The 16,630-nt window shown below is 41.5% G+C and overlaps 1 protein-coding gene across 1 annotated transcript in view; it reads left to right on the forward strand.

Annotated features, from left to right (window-relative positions):
* The window catches only part of JARID2 (jumonji and AT-rich interaction domain containing 2), a 227,255-nt gene that overhangs the window by 203,364 nt on the left and 7,261 nt on the right, over nt 1-16,630 (forward strand). Inside the window, exons 9-15 of the mRNA XM_075705105.1 lie at nt 2,827-2,919; nt 3,347-3,465; nt 3,628-3,698; nt 4,539-4,653; nt 8,693-8,798; nt 9,659-9,841; nt 16,164-16,294. Of these exons, the coding sequence (XP_075561220.1) occupies nt 2,827-2,919; nt 3,347-3,465; nt 3,628-3,698; nt 4,539-4,653; nt 8,693-8,798; nt 9,659-9,841; nt 16,164-16,294 (818 nt within the window). The remainder of the gene's footprint in view (nt 1-2,826; nt 2,920-3,346; nt 3,466-3,627; nt 3,699-4,538; nt 4,654-8,692; nt 8,799-9,658; nt 9,842-16,163; nt 16,295-16,630) is intronic.

A 16,630-nucleotide genomic window follows, 5' to 3' on the forward strand; every position in this document is an offset into this window, starting at 1 on the left:
GAGACATCCGGTCTTCCAGGAGCAGTTACCACCATATCGCATGTCAAGGTTAGAGTACATCTCCTTTGTGTTTGGCTGACTTTCTGCCAGGGCTCCCAGATTATTTTCAGTGTTGCTCCTTTCCAGGCTGTAAGGCCTGCTGTGCTTTTAAGTGTGTGCTGCAGGCTGCTGCGGTTGCTTTCTTTACTCCTAAATGTATGGCTTTTCTACCTGACTAATAAAATGTCGTCATTTGTAAGTACATGAAGTAAACTTCTGTCATCGAAGAAGGATCTGCTGCAAGATTTTCACTCTTCTTTTTCCCCAGTTTTAGCTCTGAAAATATTTTACACATCTGTAGTGGAGCTGACTGAAACCAGCATTTGTTTCCATACAGAACAAACTGAAGGCTTATTAGCAGACCTGTTAGAGGGACACGCAGAAGAAATCACCAATGCAAGTTTTGCCAACCCTCACATAAAACTGACCCAGAAATCCCATGCTGAGTTCTCTTCAGCCAGGGACTCAGCATTTTTGGATTCTGCTTACGAGGAGTCCCTCCTTCCTGCCTGTGACTATTGTGAAATCTCTGTTTTCTGCTCATTTTTATGGTTGCTTTAACGTCTTTAACATTCATAGTGTTGCAGTGTCCTTCTCCGTGCCTTCCCTCCAGGCTTGGTGGTGGTGGTGATGCTCTGGGTTGACTCTCACGGCCACCACAGAGGCCAGAGAAGAATTAGGAAACGAAATAGGAAGTTTTATCCCTTAAACCTTCCTCTGTCGTATTGTTGCAGCAACAGAGACTCTGCTCAGTAGCTTGAAGCTCCCAGTTGTTGAACTGTTGAGACATTTGTGAGGGCGTTGAAAAGGGCATTTTACTCTTCAGCAATTCATTTTGTGTCCAGGTTAAAATGCTCCATTACAGCATTTGAAATTATTTTCTGAGTTGGCGTTAGAAAATTTTACAAGATCCCTCAGATTAAAAACAAAAACAAACAACAAAAATGCCTCAACAGTTTAATTTGTGTTACAACTTTTAGGAGACTAAAAAAATGCCAAATTGTTGATAGAGGAAGAAATGGGTATATGCAATTTTAAAGGGCTAAACTGTTCAGTTTTTCCACTTTCTTTTGCCTTGCTTGCTGCATATCTGAAAAATGGAAAGACAGTTAGTCTTGGAAGATGAGTCCTTATTGTTGTTTTTCTGTGCAAGATGAGAGGAAGAGGCAAGTAACTGAAACGAGGAAGCTGCTGCAGAGCCTGTGTTGGTTTGCAAGCGGTGAAGTCTATGCTCAAGTGTGACGACTGTTGGTGCGCGCCCTGTGTTTTATGAGAGGTTTTGTAGTAAAAGGCTGCCTCAATAAATGATTCATGAGGGCATTAAAAGATGAAGGAAATTGCTTATTGTATCACAGAGCATCCAAAACTGAAGTTTATGGGAATCAGAGGGCCCCAGGCCCTGGGCATTTCACAAACTTTTTTGTTACAGCTAATTATGCTGCATTCAATTAAAAAAGTGACAATGTTACAACTGTAGGAGCATGGCAAAGTGATAGACTTGGCCTCTGGGGGAAAAGCTGCTTGTATAGTTGTTTCTAGTTTACTCTTGGGCATAGTTCTTAAATAAATTAAACACAAGAAAAGACTGAGGTGGTTTGGCAGATCTGTTTCATAATTGAAAAACTAGAAAGGTAATAGTCAGAGTAATAAAACATTCATTTACATGGAGTTCTTAAGTCTGTGGTTGCTCAGATGGGCAACCAGTGGACACGATGGGAGTTAGAGGAAGGAGTGGTAGATCTGGCGAGGGCGCAAAGATGTTTTCAACTTCATGTTTGCACAGTGATGCTAGTCTCTGCCCGCAGCGATGCCTGCAAACCAGTATGGCCACAGCAGCTAGTGTGGCACCTGCCAGCTCTCATGGCTCGCAGCTTCCCAGGATGTTTCTTCCGCCCTGGAGCAGAGAAGGCGATAGGGGTGTCCCTATTTGGGCATACCAGTATGTCTGGGCTGAAAAGAGCAAGTGGATTCTCGTGCTTCTGCCTTCAAAGCCTTCAGAGGATGTTTCCCAGAGCATCTGCTATTATAGGTATGTGTGAAAGCAGGTATCCAGAAACTTAGGTATAGGTCAAGCAGAAAACCAAGTCAGATCCTCTTCTCGTACAGCTCCTGCAGCAGTGCCAAGAAAGAGCGCGTGCATTTGGCAATTTTACTGTGTTTTACTTTTCTCAGCCTTGTAATAACAGGTCCTGGTTCCTTGCTTTTGAACTGCTTTTACTGAATTGAGCATAACTAGTTTTTGTAAGCAGGTGATTACAGTAATCTTGGTAAACTCTACTTTTTGTGACCCCCTTCCATCACATACAATACTAGTTTGATGCTGAATGTTTTTGTGAATTTCCTAAGTCTTTTTCACCTGTTTGTATGTAAAGAGCGTAGCCACGTGGTCCTTTGATCACGTATTGGATTTGATTGTAAAATGCAGGTAGGGTTGCCAGCTGGGTCCTTTGCAACCTGTCATAGAAAGCTGGGCCTTGCCCATCTTCTGTATTTATCAAACACAGAGCCTTGTTGTGCTGGACAAAGCAGTGTACATGGCCTTCTGCAAATGTGCAGTTGGCCTTTTAGATGGTTGGTTTGGTGATTCAATGTGATTACATTTCTGTATCTTTTGAAGTATTTTCTCTCAGATAAGAAATGAGCTTTAGACCTACACATGTTCTGGAGACATTGTCCTCTTCCGCCTACCGTGATCTGGGATTGAGCATGTAAGGAGAAATGTGAGACCAGGGGGAATGGAGGCACTTTTTTTATTTTCACTTTTAATTTTATTTTCTTTTTCCACAGGGTAGGTCTGTTTCTTTAACAACCTTCTACCGAACAGCAAGAAACATCATGAACATGTGCTTCACGAAGGAGCCTACAGTAGCTGAAGTAGAGGTGAGGCCAACACAAGGGGTGGTAAAAGTTTTTATTTCAGGGGATGTGAGGATTCAGTATAGTTGACGTTCAGGTATTACCATAAGTTTAAGGCTGTCTAGTGTGGGAGGAAAATAAATGGTTAGCTAGATGTGGTACTGATTCCTCTTAATATTTTTTGGCATTTTTAATAAAGGTCTTGATGAACTGAGGGAGAGAAAGAATTCTTAATCCGTCATGTGCTGAAGCACAGGAGCCAAGAGGATCTGAATTCTGTCTTCCCAATTCATTGTTACTTTTAAATATTTATATTCTTATTTTTAAGCGGTGTTTTATGTTGAATTACACTGAGGTCTTGAAAGCCCTGTAAATTTCTGGGGTTTATATTTGAATGAGAGATACCTTGTTCAGTGAATTAAAAATGCGTTACCACTTTCTCTTACCACAGCAAGAATATTGGCGGATAGTGGAACAGAAAGATTGCCATGTAGCAGTGCATTGTGGAAAAGTAGATACCAACACCCACGGGAGTGGCTTTCCCGTGGGAAAATCTGAACCATTTTCAAGGTAAGATCACCAAATCCACCTGCTTTGTTGACTCGTGCCAGCTGCCCCATTGTGCTGAGTGGAAGTGAGGACACGAGGCCGGCAGGGCAGCTTGGCGCTGGGGGTGTTGGCCCCGGGAATGTGCACTGACATGAGTCTGCCTCTGTGTCACCCCTCAAACAGGCATGGGTGGAACCTCACAGTCCTTCCTAATAATACAGGATCCATCCTGCGACATCTTGGTGCTGTGCCTGGTAAGCAAGTCTCTTTCCTATGTTCCTAGCAGGTGTAAGTATCTTCTAAAGGTGGTAATGGTGTCACCAAAGTCTTCTCCCTCTTTCTGGCCCCTCTGTTCGCCGGCTGACCGGGTAGACACGCAGTTCTGTGTAGCAGGTGGCATTTAAAGGAATGAAGGCAGGTGTGCAGATAAAGAATTAATGAATAGTTGAGACCGTGTACCCGGGAGGAACCAGTTGTCCTTGCAGTATCCCTTTCCTTTGTTGCCAGTGCATCAGTGTTCTTGCTTTGTGTCAGGGTGATGAAGGACAGAGCTGTGCAACTTGCAAACATAGTCTGTAGCACTGGGCAAAGCAGCACATAAGTTTTCTAAATGAATGGTCACGAGTGCTCCAGCTGCATGTGTGCCGTTGCAATTCACTGGTAGAAACATACAGAAGCTACAGAGCATAATTAGTCTCCTGTGCAGGTGTTGAGCCTGAACAAACCAGCTGGGAAACAGGATACCTGTTTACAAGTACGTGTATGCTTGACAACATGAAGCAACCTCCTCCAATCAATGGCATTAGGCTTGAATTATGGGTATTTGTAAATTTTCTAAAGAACAAGAAATTTTTACAGCTGTTATAAAACAAATATGTTCAAGGGCACTGTAACTGGCTGGTAGATACTTGTTAGTGGAAAATGCTGATTTTGTTAAATTATTCTCTGTGAATTATTCACTCTGGTAGGAAGACTTAAAACTTAAGGGTCAGCTCGCGGGTGGAACAAGATTTTCAACTGAAATGCCCTCTCACACTGTCTTTTAATTAGAAACTACAGTTACTCAAAACTAATTTTCAATCTCTCTGTTTTAGGAGTGACAATTCCTTGGCTAAATATTGGCATGGTCTTTTCTACCTCATGCTGGTCTCGAGACCAAAATCACCTTCCATACATTGACTACTTACACACTGGTGCTGATTGCATTTGGTAGGTATTCCTGTGTTTTGTTTTCTTTGCATTCACAGCAGTGGCTGTCTGTAGGCAGCTTGTGTAGTACCTTTTGCATGAATGAATCTCACCTAGAAGGTCCAGTGTGTGTCATTACAGTTTTAATGGGAAAATGTAGTATAAACCTAAGTAATGAAACACCCTTTCCTGGAAGAAAAGTTTCGCTTCATCTTCCACACTCTGTTCTGAGATATTTAGCAGTAAACTGTTTCTGGTTGACATAGGGTTTAATCTATGTAAAGTTTTCATGACATGGAAGCCAAATGACAGCTAGTCAAGGTAGGCTTTCCTTAGTCTGACAGAGACACACTTGTCAAACTAGCTCCATATTGTCACTTGTAGAATGATTGAATCGGAGTGTGTCTGACTAAATAGGCACCACTTTCTTATTTTACACAAAATATCTTGAACTCTGTATCTGCCAGGTCCCTAGTATTTTCTCTCCTATGAATATTTTTTCATTATCATATGATAATCAATTTTTAATATGATTACACACATCATTCTAGTGTCTCAGTGTGGACACGACCAGTTAGCTGCTAGCTACATTTCATATTTTGTAGACACTGCGTGCAAATAGACTTAATGCTCAGCTTATCAGTGGTTTTGAACACGGTGAATCCTTCCTGAATTCAGTGCATACATACTACTACAGACAATGATGAGTTAGATTACAATGGAAGTACAACAGCTGATGGAGGGATTAGCGGAAGCAGGTGCTGCTGGCATATCACATGCCTTTCTGCCAGCTTCCTGTGATACTGGTGTTAATACCCAAGAGGATCATCAGTGAGAACAATGAATGATAAGTGATGTAACTGTTTTTCTTGATCAGAGAAAATGCAATAAATGGAGAAGAAACGTTTAAATGGTACCCCCCTGCAAAGGTGAGAAGCTGGTTCCCTTTCAGCAGTTTCCTTTTTGAACCCTGGGCTACAGAAGCCTTTGGCTCCTTGTGTGGTGTGACAGGAGAAGGCCTGCAGGACCCCCTTGCATCCAGGAGTCCCTGCGGTGGCAGTGGCAGTGTCAACTGCACTTCATTCACCTGCAAAGTGTGTGCTTCAGCCCTGACCTTTAACTCCCATATTTCTCAGCTGGTGCTGATATCAGCAGTGCTGACCCAGCTGTCTCTGGGAAAGCACATGGCCCAGAAAAAAGGATTTGGAATCTTGGAGGAAACCATTAAAGCAGGAGCTCCTGTCTCTAAATATTTCAAGTTGGAGAAATGTGTGTGATCATACCAAGGGGTAAAGGTAAACACTGGGTTATGCTGCAGACCTGGGAGTTTCTGTCACTTTCTGTCATGGGCATTTCATGACTCTTCCCCCTCTTCTGTGAGTCAGGAATCTGTAATCTTTTATAATAGTATACTATCAGAACAAATTGCTAAGCAAACCACGTTGTCCTCAACCTTAGGTGAGTCTGTATCTCTCTCTGACATTCATCTAGTCTTAAACGACAGTAAATTACAAATAGAAGACATTCAGGAATCCCGTAATTAAGTTCTGAGGCCATTCTTCGTACTGTGCATGTCAAAACATGTGCCTTTTGGGATTGAAAAGACTTGAATGCAGCCAGCCAGAGTTTTAGGAAAGCCTACTCTTTCTGTTTTTCCAAGCCAAGAAGAATAAAACCAAAGAAGTAATTTGCTTTTTCTTGAGGGGCTTACTTATACACATAAGTATCTAGCTTCAGGTGTACTTGTGATCACTGCCTTGATGAAATATGGATAGTAAGCAGGAATAACTCATAAGAAGGAAGACAGGAAACTCATTTGTCTGTAAAAGCTATTCTTGGGCAAGGTTGCCAGGCTGAAGTGTCAGGCTAATGTGCATTATTAACTCATTACAACTTTTAATATTGCAATAAAGTGCCCAACTTTATTGAGGAAAATATTAATTTAATAACTCTAGGTCTGGTATAGTATCTGGAGTAGCCCTGACAGCACTGCATTCAGTGGGTGCTTCAGTGATAACAAAGCAGGCGACTGGGCACCAAAGCTCTCCTCTGTCTTGCCAAGTCCACCCAGCATCCAGAATTCTTCTCTTCCAAGGACAGATCCCTGTGGTGCTAAAATCAGTGGTGCTTCATTTACCTGTAGATTGTTCAGGTCACTGTCAAATCTGTCAGTTACCTCCTGAAGAGGAAACACAGGAGAACTCAATTTTCGTGCAGGGCAGAGGTCAATGACCTAACCTTTTTATTCAGGAAGGATCCTCAGTGCCCGTCCATCGAAGAAAATCTTGTTCTGCCCAAGACACTTGGAAGTCTATGCTGGCTGCTCACTTCCCATTTTTATAGGTACATGAAGAATTGTGAGTGAGTGAAATTGCAGCATATGCCTCAGTCCTGCTGGTGGTCAGATAGTTGCATGCACTTCTGTGTTGCCCTCCTCTTCACATATCCTTACTGTGCTTTTTCCTGCGCCTATCTTCACCTCTCTATAACCCTAGGATTTCTTGGCAAGGTCCTAATAATTGTCAATATATAGGTAAGGAGTCAGTCTATATGAGCTGGTTGCCCAGGTGTACTAGAGCCCTTATTGTGGCTACAATTAGCTGTATGAGTAGGTATTGTCATCTCTTCTGGTTCTCGGCTTGAAGATCAACAAAGACAAATCAAAGTCATCATCAGTACAGTGAACAGTAAGGAGATGTTCAATCATAGGAAGTACAGCCTCCTACAGACTAATCAAGCAGGATAACTCTGTATGACGCATACGGAGTTAATATTAGTGCATGTTATAAGCAAATATCCTGACAAGGTCTGTGAGGCCAGCAGAATGCTTTATGAAATTGGTGGAGAGACTGGATGGATGACAAGAAAACTGCACCCTTTCCCCAAAATCTTTCCAGATTGTTTCTCTACTCTGGTTGCCAAGTTTGGGAAAACGTCTCTGTGTGTGTGCATGTGTGTCTGGCATGGGCGCGGATGGGCTCCAGGTTGAGATCTCGTTGCTTGAAGTGAACTGAGATAAGTCATGATAAATCTGGAGATGCTTTTTATTTGCCCAAGCATAACAAATCCAAATAGAGTAGTCACAGATAAAGCCCAGTGCAGCAGCAACTCAGGGCAGGTTTGGGAATGCCAGGATTTGCACTGCGTTTCCCACCAAGCTGTGCTGCTCGGTTTGTCAGGTACCAACTACCAGATCTTGGGAACAGGTATCTCCTGGGTGGACGTAAACCATTACCCTTCTGGCAGGGTGCAAGCAAGAGTAGCGGCTAATTGTCACCATATCGCCACCCTGCATCCAGCAAAATAGCAGTTCTCTGGATGTGTGAATCTAGACCTGAGATTCCTGGGTTATTTCTTGTCACTTCTGCGTAGGGAGCACTGCTGGCAGTGAGCACAGAGAGGACAGCTGCTTCCTTGGCTTTTTAAGGAGAGGAGGATGTGCAGCTTGGCATATACCCAGCAGAGTTTTAAATCTCTCTTGCTGCTTTGGCTGCTCTTAGGTCTTTCTTTTGTTGCAAGGGAGGGGAGGGATGTGGGATTTGTTTAGTAAGCAAGGCAAGAAGGTCTTAGGCTACTTTGTGTACTAACAGTAAAGGTGATTTGTGGTTTCTTGATTGTTAAGAACAGCAAGCATTATTAAATAAAAAGATCCTTTGGTTGTTGGTAATAAATACAACCGTTTATGATAAAGATAGCAGAACATATATTGGTGGTTACAAGTGGCAAAGTTCTGCCCATAATTAGCTGTTTTGGTGCCATTAAAATGAACATCATTCTATTGCTGATTTCTCTCCTCTGATTCTACAGAGCGCTGAGTTTTCACGTGTCTGTTTGGGGGATTTTGTGTCCTTTGGCATCTAGTGAAGACCATCAGACTGAGTCTAAATAAACAGCTTTCCGTGAATGCTCAGTGTTTTACGAAAAGAACTGTGCGGGAAAGCCTGTGTTTAATTTCTTTCTTTTAATCAATGCCCTGGTCTGAATTGCCTGTTACTGTGTAGCTGTGGACCATTATTTACTCCACAGTAAATCTTTCTCTTTTCCTCTGACAAAACAACAGGTATTGCATTCCTGCTGCGGAGGAGAACAAACTTGATGATGTGGTACATACCCTGCTGCAAGCCAATGGCACTCCAGGGCTGGAAATGCTTGAAAGTAATGTAATGGTAGGTTAACACTGGGAGAGCTATTCCCATTTGAGAACCCGAGGCGAATCAGAAGGCTGGTTGGTTGGGGATTTATTTCGGTTTTGTCTTACACTGCAATGATGCAGAGGCTGTTGTGAAAATCTGGCTACTTTCTACTTGCAGTGTTTACCCACACAGCATTTTTCTAGCAAGGCTCACGTGTTAAAATGTTGAAACAAAAATTAATGTGACAGTGCAATAAATGTCCATTTCTAATACTGTCCATAATGTATTTAACCTCACAAAGGGAGTGTTTTGTAATCAATTAATCTGCCATGATTGACATTTTATGATGCCAGCATGGATATGAGAAGCCTAATACTTCACAGGATTTCAAAGAATTTTTGGCTCTCTTGCTTATTTTGTGGATAACAGTTTCCATTTAGTGCAATTCAGTATAAATTTGGTTGCCCACAATAAAAACAACTCCCTCAGCTATCCATGTTAATGTCTCTAACAGAAGTGCAGTAACAAGGTGGATTCAGTGCCAAGTCTGAAAAGATCGAGATGGAAAACAGAATGGCCTGCGTTACTTTCTGTAGTAGTAGATAATATTGTTTTGAGGCTTTGTGTTTGAGACTGTTTGGCAAGTGAAAGTTTAAACTGTTGGTTTCATAAGAGCCACTTCTGTAATTCTCACTCCAAACACTGAGCTTCAGCATGTGCAGAAGGGAAGAGAGAAAGCAAACAGAGCTGAGCTGTTAGCAGAGTACATCTTTTCTTCACAACAAGTAGCATGTGGCAGTACCCAGCAAGGAAGGGGATATAACTGTAAAAGAAAGTTCTGATTTTTTTTTTCCTTTTTTCTTTTTTTTTGTTTTGCTGTTATGTCTTTCTAGATCTCCCCAGAAATCTTGTGTAAGGAGGGGATCAGGGTGCACCGTACTGTACAGCAGAGCGGGCAGTTTGTTGTCTGTTTTCCTGGATCCTTTGTGTCTAAAGTGTGTTGTGGCTATAGTGTTTCTGAAACAGTGCACTTTGCTACCACCCAGTGGACAAGTATGGGCTTTAAAACAGCCAAGGTAAGTTGAGAAAAGGAGTTAAAATGGATTCACGGCCCTGCCATCTAAAACGACAGCAAAGCAGACATTCCAGGATTGATAGCATTGTGAGACTAGTACAATTACGTCTATTTTTGTGGACTACTAAATAAAAAAAGGAAAAAGCTCTGCAAGGCGTTAAGACGATCCAGTGTTTTCAGAAAAGCGACAGGGGTGATAATTGATAGCTAAAACCTTCTGTATATTTGAAAAATTCAGAAGATTGTTATGCCTGCAGACCAGTTTGCGAGGAAGCTTTTCAGAAATCCCTTCAGAGCTAATATATTGTATTATGCTTACTAATTTTTTTTAAGTGATGTTTTCTAGAACTATTAGAATCTCAGGTGCAAATATCTGAATAACTGTGCTTGTTAGCTCCTATGATAGGCAGAGTCAATTAATACTCACAGCTGTATTGCTTGTCTTTCTCTGCCCCTTCATTCAGGAAAAGCTGTTGATCAGGGCGATTTCAATTTTAATCAACTTGAAAATCTTTAGGTTCACTGACCAGCCCATCTGATACTAAGCTGTAAATAAACTTCCCGTTCCCTTTTCACACAACCGAGGCAGGTTGCCTGCAGAAACAAACAGGTGAATTGCCCGATCATCATGATTTTGGCTACATTTCTCTGTTCTCGGACAAAGAATATTTGTCATTTACATGTCCTCAACCTCCTCAAAAACCACTATGGGTTACAGATGCTATTTTGGTAGTGTTCTATAGCTAAGCCACTAGTAAATTATCATTTACAGCTTCAGACCAAGCGGTTAGTAAGTAAGTAAATGTAATATGTCCACACTTAGGTTTTGGTTCTTTAGGGTTAATGGAATTCTTCCAGCCTGGTTATACTAACTGTATATTAACTTAGTTTGAAATTAAAGGTTATTTTATTACAGACTTATTTTGGGGGAAGGTGGGAATTGTAAATGTGTGTACGTAAGGAATGAGACTCCTGAGCTAACCTTTTCTGTATGAAGGTACACAATTATATTAACTCCATATGCTGTATTTATTGCTCTACTGAACACTTGTTTGATATTGTGAAAATGCCACTCCTGTAAGAGACAGAAATCACTATGCAGCAATTAAAAAGCTCTTCTTGGTGCCTCAAATTCTGAAGAACAGTTTCTTTTGATTAATTTTTAAGAGCTTTGCACTGGGTAAATATAAGCCGACTGAAAATCCAGCAAATTCCAATCTATGATAACCTACCTTGGAAAGCGAAGTCACAGCTCTCACAAACTTTACAGAACCACAGATACGTGTTTGTATCAAAATAACTCTGGAAACACCTACTACATTGTTCTTTTCCTTCTTTTTTTTCCCGTCTCCTTCTTCTTTCCTTAAACTATCCTATGTTCTTACCTCCCTTAAATTTTGGAAATTCCTCCTTGGTTCCTTCACTTTGCCAAGGCACTTTGCCATTTTCAAAGGCTGGCCGGGATTGTGCTTTTCAGAGGTTGTGAGAAGTTCTGTGTAACGAGTAAGATTCCCCTTTTGGACTGTTAATGAACTCTCTGACAAACAACTGTACCTTCCTGTCTGTCCATGCTCGACAGCAATATTGACAGTTTTCAGCTGTTTGATACATTAACTTTGTTTTCATTCTGTGATACTGTGACCTGATTTTTTTTTAGAGTGACTCTCTTTATATTACTAAACAATGTTGTTTCATTTCATTTATTGAATGACTGCTCAATCTCCTTTAATATATGGAAAAATGAAATTCTGCACCTGAAATTGCATTGATTTCAGTTTATAAGGAGTTGGGATAATTGTTGGAATAAAGGAGTTTGTATAAAGCCTGTGTAAAGGGACAGACAGGTTTCACCTAAACCATATGTGGAACCAGGTTGCTGGCTTTTAAAAAACACCCTAAGAGCCCTTGAAATTTTAAAGTCAGGATTAGGAGAAGGTTTACAGGTGTGGTGGAAGAGTTTGTGTTTGGAGTGGCAAAGGAGTAACTCCATATCATCAAATAAGGCATTGGGCAAAGGCAGTAAAACTCATTTAGGAAACAGGAAAAGAGAATATTGGACTAAATGAATGCCCTCTGGTCTAGAGGTTTGGAAATAAGAAGGAATGTCTGGTTTTGAAAGAGGGCTTTGGTGGTATAGGGCCTACCAGAAACTTGGTGGAAAGAAGAGACTCAGCTGGTGCCGTAATACAAGAGGAAGAAGTACTTAGGAAAGATGGAGTTAGTCATCCAGTTGGAGCAGCACCGCTGCACGCAGAAGAGAGCTTACAGTCAAATAGGTTGAGCTCTGTCACCAGTGACAGAATCCGTGTACACTGATCTTCCCATCTTAAAGAGGAAAAGCATGGTATTAGCACTGTGCTCCTGACTGTCCAGCCAAGATGCTGGCACGGGCTTTGTATGTTTTCCCCCAGCAAGTTTTAGTTTGGGTGAGGAATGTTCCTTTAAAACGCCACACAGTTACCATTCCTTGGTTCCTATCACAGAGCTGTCTTAGCCTGAGTAGACTGGGTTGCTTTCAGATGAAACCAAAGGGGAAGAGGTGCTCCAGAAGTGCACCTGATGTCCTCCAAACACTGGTGGTGGTATGGCCACAGGACCAGGCCAGACTGATCTGAAGTAAAGCCATCGGCTTTACACACACACGTCCTGTGGACATTTGGGTCCTCAGCATCAACTGTATCACGCTGCACATCCGCTCCTCCTGCTTCACCATCCTGGATGGTGTGTACATGTAGCCTGCATTATACTCAAGGAGATGAGAGAAGCTGTGAGGAGAGGACGTAGGATGATAATGGGCAATGCTGGTCTCCTCCCCCTAGCTAGGACAGTGGTTGTGTTGGTGTGTGATGCCAGAACTGAAATGGCTTCAGGGAGCAGCTAGTCAGGAAATCCACATGAGAAGAAACTGTTGTCTCGCTTCTCAGCAATGGTGGAGCCCAGTTCAAAACATCGCTATCAAATAGCTGCACTGTGATGGTGAGCAGAGATTAAGAACCTTGAAAGAGCAGTAAAACGCAAAATATCCACTACTGTGGTGTTTCATTTCAAAAGAGCCTCGCATAATACCAAGGAAGCTTGTTAAATTGAGAATGCAGAAAGAAGGGTTAAGTGTTTGCATGCAGCATAGAAATTGTTCAAAGATGCCATGGTAGAGGCTCACAACACATGCACGTTGCCTAGCAAAAAAAAGAAAAATTTCAAAAGGCAAACCCCCACTAAACTTGGCATGGTGAAACACCAGGAGAAAGGAGTCTTTTTGAAATGAGACCAAAAAAATCACTTTTGTGTCCAGAAGATGAAAATGAAAATAAAACAACCACCCTAGCAAGATGCATGTAAATACACACAAATGCAGACCAAAAAGAGATTTCAAAGAACAACTTGCTAAAAGCCAAAAGAAAAAAGAAATGTAGAAAAGAATGTGACCAGGGCAGTCAACATGGCTTTTGCAGCAAGGTCACAGCCCCCAGGCCTCAAAACTTTTGGAAGGGTGTATGGCCAAAGAGATCCAGCTGACAGAGCCTGTGAGCATTTCTGGAAGACTTTTGGCAAGGCTCCTCAGAAAAGGCTCTTAAAGAAATTAACCTGCCATGGGTTGGGGGGGAAAGTTCATGCACCAAAAATGTAACTGATTTAAAGAGAAACAGAGGATGGGAACAAATGGTCCATTTTCATCATGGAGTGAGGTCTCTTTCTGCATTCCTCAGGAATTTGTAGTAGGACCAGTACAGTTCAACGTGTCCATAAATAACCTAGAAAGGGAAGTGAATAGCAAAACTAATCCTCTTACTGAGGCTATTAATGCTAATGACAGCAAAAATTAAAGCTATGAGATGTTACAGAAAGATTTCATGATACTGAGTGATCTGAGTGAGAAAATGGGTTGATAAATTTTAAATGACTCAGGAGAAAAAATAGCGCTAATTTGACAGACACAGCGACAGGCTCTGAATGAGCTCTTGGTACTGAGAAAAAAGGTCTTGGATTCCTATGGAGCTGCCAACCAAGTGTTCCGGAGAGGTTAAAAAAAAAAAAAAATCTTGAATGTTAGGAATTGCAAGGAGAGTCTAGAGAAAAAAGCAGAAGCATCGCTATGGCACTGTGTAGGCTCTTGGTATGGCCGTGGCTTGAATACTTGTGCAATTCTGAGTCCCTGATTGCAAAAGGAATATAGAGGAGCTAGAAAAAGCACTGCAGAGATTGATGATTAAAGATATGAATTAGCCTGTGCATTAAATATAAGAGGACTACTCAGCCTGGAAAATTAATGACTGAGAGACATACACAATAGTGAGATCGGATCACAAGTGGCAGGGTGACGATAATTATATGAATGTTCCCTGTCTCTCATAACATTGAAAAACATGTCATTAAAAGAAATGATTAGGCAGCAGGTCAAAAGCAAACAAAAGTCTGTTTCAAAATACTTATCTGTGCATTTCACTACTGTGTGGAAGAGAAAAATGTACATGGATTCAGCAATTCAGATAAATGCACAGATCCAGTGCGCTGTGCTAAACGCAGCACAGACCTGTCTCGGGCTCTGGAGGTCCCTGAGCTGGCAGCCAGCAGGAGCGTACCTCATTTTTTTCTCTAGCCACCCACTGTGGCCTGTTATCCTGGCTGCGCGTGTTGCCTCTGCGGGCTTCTGACCTGGCTTGGAGCGGCTGTTCTTACGCAGCCTCGGACAATATGCAAAGCAAATCTGACATGCAACAAAACTTCTCATACCACTCCTAAAAGTGCAGCCGTTCTGACCCCAGGCAGGCTCTAGCAGAACCTTCTGAAGAAGGCTTTTCTTACCTGTGACCCTCTTCTGAAAGCTTTTTGGTCAGCAAAGGTTACTAATCCATTTTATGATATATATATTAGTTATCGCTTCAATGCATGCAATCGGTGCTATTAAAAATGACGCATTTTATGATACGTCGGTTCTGATAAAAGAAGTACTAAGAGCATGTAATTAGTGTTACAACACAGGGTGAAAAAACCCTAAGGTTAAAGATGAATCTTCAGTTTTGTTTGTGCCGAGTAGGTATTTGGTGGGCTTATCTCCTAACCAAAACGGCACCTTCACATTACGCTCCAGTGTTAGCATTATTTGAAAACTCTCTAACTATATAAAACAAAACATACCTCTTCAGACAGTGGGAAAACTCTAGACTTTCCCCAACTGCACAGTAAATCAAGGAATTTGCCTACACTGTAAGAATTATCAAAAGGATTTAAGCTACCAAAATCGGTTGGTTCATATTGAAAGGAATGAAAGCCGTAGCTTTAAAAGCTTACACGGAATCGGTAGCAGGCAAAACTGAGCAGAACTGAAACCCCCTCTTTTGCCTGTTGTCTCTTTTCCCTGACATCTGCCTGTTTTGCTAGTTGTTGTCTTTTTGATGTTTTAAAAAATGCAAAATAACAGCAGTCCTGGGCTTCAAGCAGGTCAGAAGGCTAGATCTTACTGAATGGCTGAGAGTGCCAAGAGTGTGTTATTCAGCTTAAGTGGTTGGGTTACTCCTCTTGGACTCCACAGGAAAAACAAATTTTTAGGGAGAGAATTTTGAGATATTGGTTCCTCCACTGTAGTGAACTGCATGCTAATCTATGCCTGGGCATCCTTCTCTTTATTTTTCTCATTTTCTTGACATCTCTCCTGTCGTTGTCTTTTCCACTGATGAAGTTTAATTTTCTTTTTTGAAAAAGGGGTATACCCGAAATGTGGTGACACTGGAGTATTAGCAGTTTGCTTCATTCTCTTTGTATATGCAGGCTTTGCTTACCTTTTTTCTGCATTAAATTTCACAGTAAAGCATATTAAGAAAAGATAGCCTACAGATTGATTTCTTAGCATATATGCCATCATGCATTGCAGATACTTTTTTGCTCTCTGCTGGTGACTTCGAATGAGATCAAAATGTTAGATATAAAGGCACTAGGGTATTCTTCGAGAAAGCAGTTGATTGTGACTGTCTGTTGGCATGCGTTTGGTTTAGGTTTTCGAGGTTTTTTTCTGTGGCATTGGTTCACGTAAAGCACGTGCAGAAAATGTTCTTTCATAGTCCTTTCAACAGGAAGACCCAATTCAGCAAAGTACTTGGGCACCTGGCTTTCCACTGAAAGGACTGATTTATAATCAGCATTTATTTCAGCATGAAGTTAGGTGCTGGGTGTAAGTTAGGAATGTAAATACTTTGTTTAATTTGGCCTATAGAAAGCTCTTACTTTTGGCTGTTTTAAAAGGCTACTTTTTGCCACATTGAATTAGTTCTTCATAACTTTTTATTTTCAAATTTGCTTAAGAACTAATTTGGCAATTTCTGTCCCAGGAAATGAAGAGACGACGTATAGCCAAACCATTTTCAATGGAAAAGTTGCTTTATCAGATTGCAACAGCGGAAGCAAAAAAGGAAAACGGACCGACTCTGAGTACGATATCATCACTTCTTGGAGAGCTCAGGTAACGAATTGGGGGCCTGTTGTATCTATTTTGTTTTCATTGACAGACTCCAGAGGTGGATGACGTAAGTAACCATTTCAGACGCATGTCTTTCACCTACTTAACCAAGCAAAAGCCCAGCAAACATACTTGAAGACAGCCACAAGTGGAAGAAGCAGTTTCCTTGGCTGTATCTGATGTGAGAGTGCCCGTGGTTAGGATGTCTTACTCTAAGAATTCCCTACTTTGGGCACCATCAAAGAATTAAAACTACAGTTTGCCTTGGGTTTTTATTTTGTTGATTCTTCATGCTGAGAGTCAAGATTTCCTGATGCATTAGGTGAGCTACATGGTACC

The sequence above is a fragment of the Pelecanus crispus genome, chromosome 2 (assembly GCF_030463565.1).
Source record: "Pelecanus crispus isolate bPelCri1 chromosome 2, bPelCri1.pri, whole genome shotgun sequence".
In the NCBI taxonomy this organism is placed as follows: domain Eukaryota; kingdom Metazoa; phylum Chordata; class Aves; order Pelecaniformes; family Pelecanidae; genus Pelecanus; species Pelecanus crispus.